At 48.6% G+C, this 14,267-nt stretch overlaps 1 protein-coding gene across 1 annotated transcript in view; it reads left to right on the top strand.

The window, feature by feature from the left end:
- grip2b (glutamate receptor interacting protein 2b) overlaps positions 1 to 14,267 on the top strand; it is a gene marked incomplete at its 5' end in the record, with an annotated part of 696,297 nt that overhangs the window by 646,322 nt on the left and 35,708 nt on the right. The window contains 2 exons of the mRNA XM_070895762.1: positions 5 to 144; positions 3,823 to 3,999. Coding sequence (XP_070751863.1) covers positions 5 to 144; positions 3,823 to 3,999 — 317 coding nt within the window. The remainder of the gene's footprint in view (positions 1 to 4; positions 145 to 3,822; positions 4,000 to 14,267) is intronic.

Genomic DNA, 14,267 nt, shown 5'->3' on the forward strand with positions numbered 1-14,267 from the left:
GTAGGACCGGGGCCATTCACATCGGGGACAGGATATTAGCCATTAATACTGTGAGCCTTAAGGGCAAACCGCTGAGCGAAGCCATCCACCTGCTCCAGATGGCCGGGGAAACGGTAACCCTGAAAATCAAGAAGCAAGCAGACCGTGAGTACTAACTGTGGATGTGTTGTGGGGAACGATGCCGGGGCTCGGAGCGCTAGATTATGAGTGCAGGATGAATAAACTTGACGTATTCTCTTGACTTTAGAAGATTGAGGGGTGATCGTATTGAGGTGTTTAAAATGTTGAATGGATTTGATGGGGCAGGAACTAATTGCTCTGGTGAGGTCATCAAGAACGAGGGGACATCATCTTAACATGAGAGCGAGGCTGATCCGGAGGGAAATCACACGAGGTAGTACAAGTCTGGAACTCTCTCCCCCAAAAAGCTGATGATATCTGGGACAATTGAGATTGATTGATCTTTATTGGGTAAGGGTATCAATGGGAATGAAGCAAAGGCGAGTAGATGGGGTTAAAAAACAAATCAGCCATGATCTAATTGAATGGGGAGGCAGACTCGAGGGATAAATAGTCTACTCCCGTTCCTAATGTTCCCAACGCTGTATATAATACTGGGACCAACGTGTAAAACCTGACGGAGTAGCTCCCCCCAGTGGCTCAGTGGGGCTGTTGTACCATCCTGTAAGTTGCTGAGCCACTCAGCCTACATCTGAGCACCTATGTTGGGCCAGCGGATCCAAGTCAGGGCTGTTGGCCTCAGTATCCCTGAGCTAGATTGGGGGTGTAGGGTTGGGGGAACCCATCCAGGATTTCCTGCTCCTGCTCCTGATTGCTGTGCAGCAATCCCTGCTGGACAGTGGGCACGTGTGTGTGCGTGGACGACAAATAACATCAAGTCGGGCTTTGCCACATTGCCATCTGCAGTCCAATATCCTGTCAGCGTTCATTGTTTGAATTGGTGCTTCAAGAAAGATCAGTGGGGTGAGCACCTACCAGAAAGGAGGGGAGTGAAGGGCAAAATGTTGGCTAATTCTTTCCTGGTCCTTTCAATAGGTTCGTACAATTAGAGACAGTGATATGCTTGATAATTTCCTTCATTTATTATCAAGAAAACATTAATCTTAAACACCCTAACCAACTATACAGAATAGCGCATCCCAGCCCTGCATCCAAAACTTACTGTGCGTAAATTTAATGAGAAATGGTGACGCTGGCTTCTCCAAACCTGATCACACCCCAGGGACTTGAATCAGCTGTCTTCCCTTCTCTCTAAATGTGGCCTCTGTCTTTTACCCTTTGGTTTTATGGTTCTCTTCCTGCCAAATGCAACCCGATCTCACATTTTACAACCACCCATTTGTTCAAAATAGTTTGCCAAACAGAGATGAGATCCCTCATACCTTTTCACACCAGACTCTTCTTATTACTGCTCTCCTGAACCAAGAGAAGGAAAGACTTGCATTTATATAGCGCCTTTCACGACCACTGGACGTCCCAAAGCAGCCAATGAAGTACTTTTTGAAGTGTAGCCACTGTTGTAATGTAGGGAACGTGGCCCTGTTGCAAACAGTCCTCTGATGTATGCACTCATACTACACCCTGCTGCAATAAAAGCCTGTGCTTCAAAAGCTTTGCTTAATATCAGTATCAAGAAGGGTTTCTGAGGGCATGATTTAAACCAATCCTTCCTACATTAGTTTTGTCTCCATTAAAACCAAAAGCAATGTAAAAACATATTGATATTCCTACAGAAAACATTGGTACAATGAAGCTGACTAATGGTGGGGTACACATACTCCAACCTGTAACTATCCTTGAGGAGGCCCAAGCCTTGAGCGCACTGATATCCCAGATGCAACTGCAACAGCACTCAAGAAGCTCAACACCATCCAGGACAAAGCAGTCGACATGATCGGGAGCCCCTCCACCACGTTAAACATTCACTCCCTCCACCACCGACTCACCTCGGCTGCAGTGTTTATTATCCACAGGATGCATTGCAATAGCTCGCCAAGGCTTCTTCGGCAACACCCCCCAAACCTGCAACCTCTACCACCTAGAAGGACAAGGGAGCACCATCACCTGCAAGTTCCCATCCGAGTCGCACACCATCCTGACTTGGAAATATATCGTCATTCCTTCATTGTCATTGGGTCCAAATCCTGGAACTGCCTCCCTAACAGCACTGTGGGAGCACCTTCACCACACAGACTGCAGCGGTTCAAGGAGTAAACATAGAAACATAGAAAATAGGTGCAGGAGTAGGCCATTTGGCCCTTCGAGCCTACACCGCCAATCAATGAGTTCATGGCTGAACATGAAACTTCAGTACCCCATTCCTGCTTTCTCGCCATACCCCTTGATCCCCCGAGTAGTAAGGACTACATCTAACTTTTTTTTAAATATATTTAGTGAATTGGCCTCAACTACTTTCTGTGGTAGAGAATTCCACAGGTTCACCACTCTCTGGGTGAAGAAGTTTCTCCTCATCTCGGTCCTAAATGGCTTGCCCCTTATCCTTAGACTGTGACCCCTGGTTCTGGACTTCCCCAACATTGGGAACATTCTTCCTGCATCTAACCTGTCTAAACCCGTCAGAATTTTAAACGTTTCGATGAGATCCCCTCTCATTCTTCTGAACTCCAGTGAATACAAGTCCAGTTGATCCAGTCTTTCTTGATATGTCAGTCCCGCCATCCCGGGAATCAGTTGGATAAGAACCTTCGCTGCACTCCCTCAATAGCAAGAATGTCCTCCCTCAAGTTAGGAGACCAAAACTGTACACAATACTCACCAAGGCCCCGTACAACGGTAGTAACACCTCCCTGCCCCTGTACTCAAATCCCCTCGCTATGAAGGCCAACATGCCATTTGCTTTCTTAACCGCATGCTGTACCTGCCTGCCAACCTTCAGTGACCGATGTACCATGACACCCAGGTCTCGTTGCACCTCCCCTTTTCCTAATCTGTCACCATTCAGATAATAGTCTGTCTCTCTGTTTTTACCACCAAAGTGGATAACCTCACATTTATCCACATTTATACTTCATCTGCCATGCATTTGCCCACTCACCTAACCTATCCAAGTCACTCTGCAGCCTCATAGCATCCTCCTCGCAGCTCACACTGCCACCCAACTTAGTGTCATCTGCAAATTTGGAGATACTACATTTAATCCCCTCGTCTAAATCATTAATGTACAATGTAAACAGCTGGGGCCCCAGCACAGAACCTTGCGGTAACCCACTTGTCACTGCCTGCCATTCTGAAAAGTACCCATTTACTCCTACTCTTTGCTTCCTGTTTGCCAACCAGTTCTCAATCCACGTCAGCACACTACCCCCAATCCCATGTGCTTTAACTTTGCACATTAATCTCTTGTGTGGGATCTTGTCGAAAGCCTTCTGAAAGTCCAAATACACCACATCAACTGGTTCTCCCTTGTCCACTCTACTGGAAACATCCTCAAAAAATTCCAGAAGATTTGTCAAGCATGATTTCCCTTTCACAAATCCATGCTGACTTGGACCTATCATGTCCTCTTTTCAAATGCGCTGCTATGACATCCTTAATAATTGATTCAATCATTTTACCCACTACCGATGTCAGGCTGACCCACTACCGATGTGTGGGTCAGCCTGACATCGGTAGTGGGTAAAATGATGGAATCAATTATTAAGGATGTCATAGGGCCACCACCACATCTCAAGGGCAATTAGGGATCGACAATAATCGCCGTTCTGGGCAGCGACGCACACATCCTCAGAATGAATAATTTTAAAAATCTATGTTTAATTTAAATTGCAAACTCTCTTCCAGGTTCTTTTTCAAAGAAGCCCAGTGCAGTGGGTGAGCTGAGTGACCCTGAAGATGAGCTCCCTGACTCACAGATGACCAGGAAACTCTCCAAAATCTACTCAAACACCATTCCAAGCATGGGCGGTGCGCTGGAATCATGGGATGGCTCAGGGATTGAAGGGGCTTTTGGAAGCCACAGTGAGTTTTGTGGATAGGCTGTTGTGTTTGACTGGAATGTGCCCATTTCAACATTCAGTTCCTAGTCGTGAGCAGGGGGTTGGGTGAAGCATTTTGGTGCAGCAGTGCACTCTGCCATGGAGAGGTAGGGCATGGTTTTGTACCCACTGTTCCTCATGTGAGTTCCTTGTCTCAGCCATGCAGTCAAGGCAAGGAGCCCAGATTTTTCCTTCAGGGAGGTGAAACCAGAGGAAGAGAGCCAGAAGCGCTGTTTGCCTGGGTGGTGATTGGTTGCTAGGCAGGGGCACAGTTTGACCTAGGTGGCGATTGGCCACTGGGCAGGGGCATAGTTTGACTTGGGTGGTGATTGGCTGCTGGGCAGGGGCACAGTTCGATCTTTTAGGTGATTGGCTGCCGGGCAGGGGGCACAGTCTGACTTGGGTGGTGATTCGCTGCTGGGCAGGGAGCACAGTCTGATCTGGGTGGTGATTCGCTGCTGGGCAGGGGGCACAGTCTCACCTGGGTGTTGATTAGCTGCTGGGCAAGGGGCACAGATTGACCTGAGTGGTGATTGGCTGCTGGGCAGGGGCACAATTTGACCTGGGTGGTGATTGGCTGTTAGGCAGGGGCACAGTTTGACCTAGGTGGCGATTGGCCACTGGGCAGGGGCATAGTTTGACTTGGGTGGTGATTGGCTGCTGGGCAGGGGCACAGTTCGATCTTTTAGGTGATTGGCTGCCGGGCAGGGGGCACAGTCTGACCTGGGTGGTGATTCGCTGCTGGGCAGGGGGCACAGTCTGATCTGGGTGGTGATTCGCTGCTGGGCAGGGGGCACAGTCTCACCTGGGTGTTGATTAGCTGCTGGGAAAGGGGCACAGATTGACCTGGGTGGTGATTGGCTGCTGGGCAGGGGCACAGTTTGACCTGGGTGGTGATTGGCTGTTAGGCAGGGGCACAGTTTGACCTAGGTGGCGATTGGCCACTGGGCAGGGGCACAGTTTGACTTGGGTGGTGATTGACTGCTGGGCAGGGGGCACAGTTCGTTCTTTTAGGTGATTGGCTGCCGGGCAGGGGGCACAGTCTGATCTGGATGGTGATTGGCTGCTGGCAGGGGGCAGTCTGATCTGGGTGGTGATTCGCTGCTGGGCAGGGGGCACAGTCTGACCTGGGTGTTGATTAGCTGCTGGGCAAGGGGCACACATTGACCTGGGTGGTGGTTGGCTGCTGGGCAGGGGGCACAGTTTGACCTGGGTGGTGGTTGGCTGCTGGGCAGGGGGCACAGTCTGACCTGGTTGGTGATTGGCTGCTGGGCAGGGAGCACAGTCTGACCTGGGTGGTGATTGGCTGCTGGCAGGGGGCACAGTCTGACCTGGGTGGTGATTCGCTGCTGGGCAGGGGGCACAGTCTGATCTGGGTGGTGATTGGCTGCTGGGCAGGGGGCACAGTCTCACCTGGGTGGTGATTGGCTGCTGGGCAGGGGGCACAATTTAACCTGGCAGCCAACGAGATTTAAACTGACTTCACTGTATTTTCAACTCTTCTTTGCATCTCGCTGCACTAGAGGTAGCGTGGCCAAGGTGAAAGACTATTTAAATGATGCTGATATTGGATGGCACCTGTTACATTTGGAATAACTCCACAAGACTGCGCATCTTAAGCTCAAGCTGTTGTGACCTGCTGGCAAGTCTTACACATTGGTAATGTTTACATACATAACATCATTCCCCGCAAAGTTTTATGTACAAGTTATTTACAAGTTGAGATGATCGGGGCTCTGCATTCCCGGGTTGATCACCTAAGTTGAAGTCCTGGCATGGGTGAGTCGGTTGGATCATTGCTGCAGGGCCGTGCGGCTGGTCTGATTGGACTCTCGAGCATGGTCGTGGTTGACAGCGGGGTCGATTGCGTTATTGCGTTGCTGGGGGCTAAGTCCTTTCCAGTAGTTCCTGGTTATCTGTAGTTCGCAGTTTAGTTTGGTCTGGTCCAAATGTATTCTGCGTTTGCCCATTGCATGGTTTCACAACAAACACTCCATTCCCCTCTTTGGCTAATACAGTGCTAGCAGCCCATCTGGGGCCATGATCATGGTCTACTGGATCATTTATTCTGATGGCGCGTGGAGGGGCCATACGATCATGGTACATTCTCTGCTGATAGCATACGGAAGGCCCGGTTCTGAGTGATTCAGCCCGGTGACTGCGTAGCACCCGGGATAGCCGGGTCTGTGGGGAGTCTACCCTGGCACGTGTGGTGCTTGGCTTTATGATTTAGGCTGTCCGCTCTGGACTACTGTCGCTGACCCTAAGGTCCAGCAAGCCAGGATGGCCGATATAGCCTTGAGACTTTCAATAGTGGCGGGAGGCCGCGAGGTCCCCGTGGATCCTGGGCCATGGTATGGAGGTCCAGGACCACCAACTGTATGTAGTCTCCCTGCCTTTCTCTGCAACATTGCAGGGTTGCCCCTTAGGTCCAATCTGATGGGATGAGTATTACGTCTTTGAGACGGATAAGCTGAAACATCCCGTCTCGTGGTTTGGCGTTAGCAGGCAATAACATGGCATCCTGGCTGGTCCAGGTCCTAGTCTGGGGAGCATTTACGATTGGTCCCTCACTTTCTAGCACTTCCATTACAACGAGCAGGTCTGCGGGCTGTGCTGTTTCCACCCCAGTGGTGGGCAACGGTAGCCGACTGAGGGCATCAGCGCCATTCTCCGTGCCTGGCCCGTGGCGGATCATGTTACAGTGCACAGACAGTGTTAGACATATATTCGAAACAAAGCATTGATAATAATGCCTCTGCTCTCCAAAAACTGAGAGATTGGCAACTTGTCTGACTCGAGCAAATATTGGGACACACTTTGATACGTCTCTTTTGTCCCGTGAATGTAGGCTACAGCCTTGGGTAACTTATTGGATACATGTACAATCAGTTGGGGTTCACCCACTACTTTGGCTTGCTGTACAACATGCCCGACCCCGTGTGATAACACATCACTTGCTACAAGTACTTTGTTAGATACATATACGGCCAGTTGGTGTTCGCCCGCTACTTTGGCTTGTTGTAAGGTACCCCCGACGCCATATGATGATACATCATTTGCCACAAATGGGCACTCATATGGGTTACACAGTGCAAACAACTTATTGGAACGTGGTGGGTTCCTGGCCTTCTCAGCGGCCATCCCTTTACCTTTGCCCCAAGCCCAGTCGTCTTCCTTGCTGGGCAACACATGCCTCTGTTTCGTTGCGGCAACATCCGTGGTCTGGACGCACTCTCGTTCCGTGGTCTGGACGCACTTTCGTCAGTGTCCGTGATGTCGACTGCCGCGATCTTCCTCCCCAGGGATTTCGCCTCTGGTGTCAGGAAGACACATTCGGATCCTTTCGGCCGGAGTCCCACTCTGCTTGGTCGACCTGGAGCCTCTTCCATCGTCGCGAAGAGGTCGTTGGCTTTGGGTGGTGGGTGCCGCGCCTGTACCGCTGCTCGGTTGATCTTTACCTCCTCGTGGTCGTGATGAGCGGCCTGTGCCTCAGGGATCTGCAAATGGATCTGCACTTCGATGCCTGGTTCACTGAGGGTGGGGGCTTGCTCAGCCTTTGAGCAAGGGAGACGTCGTTCGCTGGAGAAGGTACACAGAGGTCTTCCCAGTTCCATCGAATCTTCCCCATCCACCTTCTATCAAGCAGCATTGGCCCATCACCTGAAACAAACCACAGAGGTAAATCGTGCACTGCTCCCTCATGGGATACACTTATGTCCGCACGACCAATCAGTTCCTTGGTGTAGGTGCGCAGCTTTGCCTGAATCGAGATCAGCTTGGGTCATTGTGCTCTGTTGCCTCACAGCCTCTTGAAAGCCTTCTGACTCATTATTGATTAGAAACATAGAAACATAGAAAATAGGTGCAGGAGTAGGCCATTCGGCCCTTCTAGCCTGCACCGCCATTCAATGAGTTCATGGCTGAACATGCAACTTCAGTACCCCATTCCTGCTTTCTCACCATACCCCTTGATTCCCCTAGTAGTAAGGACTTCATCTAACTCCTTTTTGAATATATTTAGTGAATTGGCCTCAACAACTTTCTGTGGTAGAGAATTCCACAGGTTCACCACTCTCTGGGTGAAGAAATTCCTCCTCATCTCAGTCCTAAATGGCTTCCCCCTTATCCTTAGACTGTGTCCCCTGGTTCTGGACTTCCCCAACATTGGGAACATTCTTCCTGCATCTAACCTGTCTAACCCCGTCAGAATTTTAAACGTTTCTATGAGGTCCCCTCTCATTCTTCTGAACTCCAGTGAATACAAGCCCAGTTGATCCAGTCTTTCTTGATAGGTCAGTCCCGCCATCCCGGGAATCAGTCTGGTGAACCTTCGCTGCACTCTCTCGATAGCAAGAATGACCTTCCTCAGGTTAGGAGACCAAAACTGTACACAATACTCCAGGTGTGGCCTCACCAAGGCCCTGTACAATTGTAGCAACACCTCCCTGCCCTTGTACTCAAATCCCCTCGCTATGAAGGCCAACATGCCATTTGCTTTCTTAACCGCCTGCTGTACCTGCATGCCAACCTTCAATGACTGATGTACCATGACACCCAGGTCTCGTTGCACCTCTCCTTTTCCTAATCTGTCACCATTCAGATAATAGTCTGTCTCTCTGTTTTTACCACCAAAGTGGATAACCTCACATTTATCCACATTATACTTCATCTGCCATGCATTTGCCCACTCACCTAACCTATCCAAGTCGCTCTGCAGCCTCATAGAATCCTCCTTGCAGCTCACACTGCCACCCAACTTAGTGTCATCCACAAATTTGGAGATACTACATTTAATCCCCTCGTCTAAATCATTAATGTACAGTGTAAACAGCTGGGGCCCCAGCACAGAACCTTGCGGTACCCCACTAGTCACTGTCTCCCATTCCATGGAGACTGGAGTATCATTAAGTTTAACTTTTTTAACATTATCGGAAGGCTTTTCCCATACACTTCCTCTTCATTCTCAGGTTGAGTCGCCTCTCCTGCTCGTTCAGTGTGGTCCGCGCAGGATTTGGCATCTTCTGTCGACTCTGCCACGTGGTGAGTCGCAGCTCGTCTGCACATTCGCTGGAGGTAGCTCATTGTTCCACAGCCCTGGCACACATGGTGCTTGAATCGACATTGATGGGCTCGATGATTACCCGCGCAGCGCCAACATGGTGCTAATGGATTCGCATTCACGCCCCACGGTGGGCTCTGAGTCATCCTAGGTCTGGCCTCTGCGGGCATGTAGGCCCTGCCATGTACAGTTCTGTCTGCTGAAGGCATTATTTTATGCACAGTACTTGAGTTCCGATGCTGCAATGACATCTTTTTAGTGTTATCGTTCATGGACATAAAAGCCTGGGCTATATTGTGATGGCCTTGCTCAGATCTAGGGATTCGGCAGACAGCAATTTGCGAAGAATGACCTCGTGGCCGATTCCATGCATGAAAAAGTCCCGCAAACTTCACCCAAAAATCCAGCAAATACGCACGTCCTGGTCCTCGGAGCGGTGGTGTGTATAGAAGCGATACCTGGCCATCAAGATGCTCTCCTTCGGCTTGAGGTGTTCCCAAACCAGTGTGCACAGCTCGTCATATGTCTTCTCCATTGGCTTTGTCGGTGCTAGCAGATTTTTGATGAGGCCATATATTGTGGACCCGCAAACGGTGAGGAGAATCGCCCTGCGCTTGACCGCGGTTTCTTCCTTTTCCAGCTCGTTGGCCACGAAGTACTGGTAAAGACGCTCAACGAAGGCTTCCTAATCATCACCCTCAACAAATCTCTCAAGAATACCAATGGCAGCCATACCTGCGTGAAAGTTGTGATCTGTTACTCATCGCCAATTGTTACGTTTAGAATAACTCCACAAGACTGCACAGCTTAAGCTCAAACTGTTATGACCTTGTTCTCTTTATTGTGACTCCAGATTGAAGAGGCAGCATGGTAGACTGCCTTTTATACCTGCTTGCCCAGGATATGCAGGTGGTCCTTGGATCTCCCACAGGTGCACCCCCTGGTGCCAAGTCTTAAACATTGGCACTGTTTACATACATAACAGCACCCATGGGCATGATCCAGGTGCAACTGCCAGGACCACTGCAGGTGGAAGTTCCGACCCTTTGGCTGGTTGGACACTGTAATATGGCTGAACTGTATTGAAAGTATTTGCTGCCATCCTGTGGTTATGTTTGTTATTGTACAAATCACAACTTCAGTTAAGGGAAAAGTGTCATGCTGCCAATCTGAGAGTGAAGTAGCCATTTTCTAATATGTCTGTGTGTATGTGACTGCAATTAAAAAAAGCCTTGCATTTATATAGTGCCTTTCATGACCTCAGGTCGACCTAACATGCTTTACAGCCAATGAACTACTTTGAGTGTGGTCACTGTTGAGATGTAGGAAACGCAGTAGCTAATTTGTGCACAGCAAGGTCCCACACACGGTAATGTGATGATAACCAGATATTCTGTTTTTCTGATTGTGATTGAAGGATTAATATTGGCCAGGACACTGGGGATAACTCTCCCGCTCTTCTTCAGAATCGTGCCACGGGTTCGTTATGTCCACCTGAGAGGTCAGACAAGGCCTCGGTTTAACATCTCAACTAAAAGGTGGCACTCCCACTGCACTGGAAGTGTCAGTTTGGAATTTGTGCTCAAGTTTCTAGAGTGAGGCTTGAACCCACAACCTTCTAACTCAGAGGCAAGAGTGCTACCATGGAGCTAGGAATGCCTTATGAGTTCTCAGTTCAAGCATGTAGCGGACTGATGCACACTAAGCAGGATATAGCGATCACGAGACACTATTAAAGGAACATTACCTGTGATTTGGACATTTCTGGGAAGCAGAGAGGGAGCGTGGGGGAAACCAGACAAGTTTGGAATAATATATGCACAGGCTTGTGGAACTGTTGCACTGTGAGTGGCTTAGCCAGTCACGTGATGTTCACAAGATTCAATAAAACCCCGGTTAATTGTGTTCAGGTTCTCCACGATGAGGTGTGGAGTTGTGAACCTGGCAGATGAACTGGTAGTTTTCAATTTCATTGTTAATCCTTTGCTAATAAACCAGCTAGGTTCTTTACAGAAAATGTGTAGCTGTGAATTCTTAAGCAAAGAACCCTTGAAGCAAATACACTACAAAAATGGTGACGAATTTGGGTTTTTCTTCATGAATACATTTTGGTGGAATTTCCATTTAAAAGAAGGCAACTGCAAGTGGAGCATGGTGAGAAGCTATACTGGCAATGTGGTTCCCGAATGAGAGTCTGGCAGTACCATTTTTTTGTGATTGACAGTGTTGAATTGATAAAAAGAGCTTGTGGAAAGCCATTTAGAGACATTGGCCAGCAATTCAGAATTACTAAGTGATTGATGGCTATTAAGCTAAGAACAACATAGATGTGATAATGAGTTATGTCAGTAATTTGGGACCGTTTGACAAGAATAAAGAATTGTTTAGATCTTACAATGAAAGATTGAAAATGTTTTTTTAAAGCTAATGACATTAATGATGTCCCAGCAGGCATAGCAGGTTCGCAATTAAGGAATCAAGCAGTTCGGGAGAAGATGAAAGCTATTTTGTTAGTTATGATTGGAGCAAAAAATTATAATATTTTAGTGAATCTGTTAACTCCAAGAAAGGTTAAGGATGCTTCATTCTCAGGCCTTCTACAGATATTGAAGAATAATTTTGATCCACATTCTTTAGAAATAGCAGAGAGCTGTAATTAGGGCTGGAGGAGATAGGAAGGGGCCAGGCCATGGAAGGATTTGAACAAAAGGATGAGAATTTTAAAATTGAGGCATTGCCAGATGGGAATTTCTGCTCATCCGGTACTGGTTGTCAGGCAAGCAGTGTGTGAAATTAGAGACAATGTTCAAGAAAGATGGTGGTGAGGAAGAGCTGAGTATCATTAGCGTACATGTGGATGTTGTGTTTTCGGATGATGTTGCCAAGGGACAGCATGTAGGTGAGAAGTAGGAGGGGTCCGAGGACAGATCCTTGGGGCACTCCAGAGGTAATGATGCAGGAGCGGGGAGAGAAGCCGTTGCAAGTGATTCTGTGGCTACAAGGAGTGCTGGCAAAGGCATTTACCTTGTGGAGCTGTGAGCTCCCGCCTCTCTCTCACTGCCGAGGCCTGGGAAACCCAGCTGGCAGCAGTGAATTTAGATCAGGCTCCAAATTGTACTGCGGGAGCCTGATTTAAATATGATCATGTGGTGCCCCACATCTTGTGTACTTGAAGTGCCATAACCTACAAGGATATGGACCAAGAGTTGGAAAGTGGGATTAGCTCTTTGTCGGCCCGTGCAGACACAACGGGCCAAAATGGCCTCCTTCCGTGCTGTAAATTTCTATGATCTCCAAGACTGGGCACTCGCATGCTTTGCAATCCGCCACCGTAAAAGCAACAAACACATACGCATCGTGTGATTTTGGGATGGGGGGGGATTTGGCAGTTAGTAGCCAGGCCTATCTGTCTGGAATTATTATTTTAAATCTGAGCTGGACTCCAAAAAAAGTATTTATTTTTGAAATACAGATCTATTATTTGCCCCTCTCTCTCTCTCTCTCTCTCTCTCTCTCTCTCTCTCTCTCTCTCTCTCTCTCTCTCTCACTAACTTCTATGAGGCAGAGGATTGTGGGTTCAAGTCCCACTCCAGAGACTTGAGCACAAAATCTAGGCTGACCTTCCAGTGCAGTGCTGAGGGAATGCTGCACTATCAGAGGTGCCGTCTTTCGGATGAGACGTTAAACCGAGAGCCCATCTGCTCTCTCAGGTTGATGCAAAAGATCCCACGGCACTATTCGAAGAAGAGCAGGGAAGTTCGCCCTGGTGTCCTGGCTCAACCAACATCACCGAAGATCTGACTATTGGTCTCATTGCTGCTGGTGGTAGCTTGCTGTGCTCAAATTGGTTCTCGCGTTTCCCTCTTTACAATAACAAACCTTCAAAATACTTAATCAGCTGAAAAGTGCTTTGGAATGTCCTGAGGTTGTGAAAGGTGCTATTTAAATGCAAGTCTTTCTTTTCTTTTTGTTGCAAGAGTGCGGACTGTCAAGCTGGAAAAGGTTTGGAGAGGATTATCTGAACATCACTGTAGGGCCTCAGAGTAATTTATTATAAATTTGCATGTTCTGTTTCCAGTTACTATGAACCAAAGCAGATGCAAGACCACAGAGATAATGTTGATTGAGATGGAAGAGTGACCTTGTTATCAGAGGTCAGTCATTGTATCACTTATGTCCCAGCAGGAAGACTGGCTGCTGGGATTAGGAACTCTCACATCCCAGTAAACACAGCAGCCCTGCAAATCTGGGAATCTGCTGGCAGTGCCCTCTGGGACTGACTCCGTTAGTTGACGAGGTCAGTGGGAGGGGACCACACTTGCATGATGCCAGTGGGTGCCTGTGCCACTTCAAGCTCCTCTCATGCCCGCCTACTCCATGGGCCAGAAGTCTGGCATCTGCCCATCGTTACGGGGACTGCCAGACTCCACCTCAAGACCCAAGAATGCCCCCTCTCAGCCCCTGTGCAAGGGAGAGCACATGTGTCTCTGTCTGGAGGCTGGTACATCTCATGTCACTCAGAACACCGGTGTCCAGTAATGGTCCAAGTCCTGAATCAGCCGCAAAATGGAAACTCGCAGCGCAGGGAGTCTCCACCCCACAGCCGGGGACTACCCCCTGCTTCATTGGCCAATTAATGGCCGGGCAGAGCTTCTGGCCCTTACAGGGTTGACCAGGAAAGCCTGGAGTCATCGGGGACCCAGTGCAGACCGAGTCTGTGTCCCTTTTCGGGCGGAGTCCGATAGACCACCTGAGCAAGCACAGGACCACTATTCCGCGAGGTCTTCAGAACCTTTTAGTCAGTACCTTGGAATCAGAGCGAATCCTATCGGATCCTTCACGGGAACTCCCTTCTAGATTTGCCTCTGCCGTATTCAGTCATGGAATTTATCTATTTAATTTTGTATTCATTCTCGTGGCTGTGGGCATTGCTGCCAAAAATTGCCCATCCCTAGTTGCCCTAAACAACGGTTTGAGAGAACTGAGTAGCTCACAAGATCACTTACATAGAAGTTACAATCACAAAAACCAGCCTTTGGCTCAACTGTGCCGATGTTTATGCTCCACACGAGCCTCCTCCTATCCTCTTCATCTAACTCCATTAACATATCCTTCTATTCCTTTCTCTTTCATGTGTTTATCTAGCTTCCCCTTAAATGCATCTGTACTATTGGCCACAACCACTCCTT

The sequence above is a fragment of the Pristiophorus japonicus genome, chromosome 12, assembly GCF_044704955.1.
Source record: "Pristiophorus japonicus isolate sPriJap1 chromosome 12, sPriJap1.hap1, whole genome shotgun sequence".
Taxonomy (NCBI): Eukaryota; Metazoa; Chordata; class Chondrichthyes; family Pristiophoridae; genus Pristiophorus; species Pristiophorus japonicus.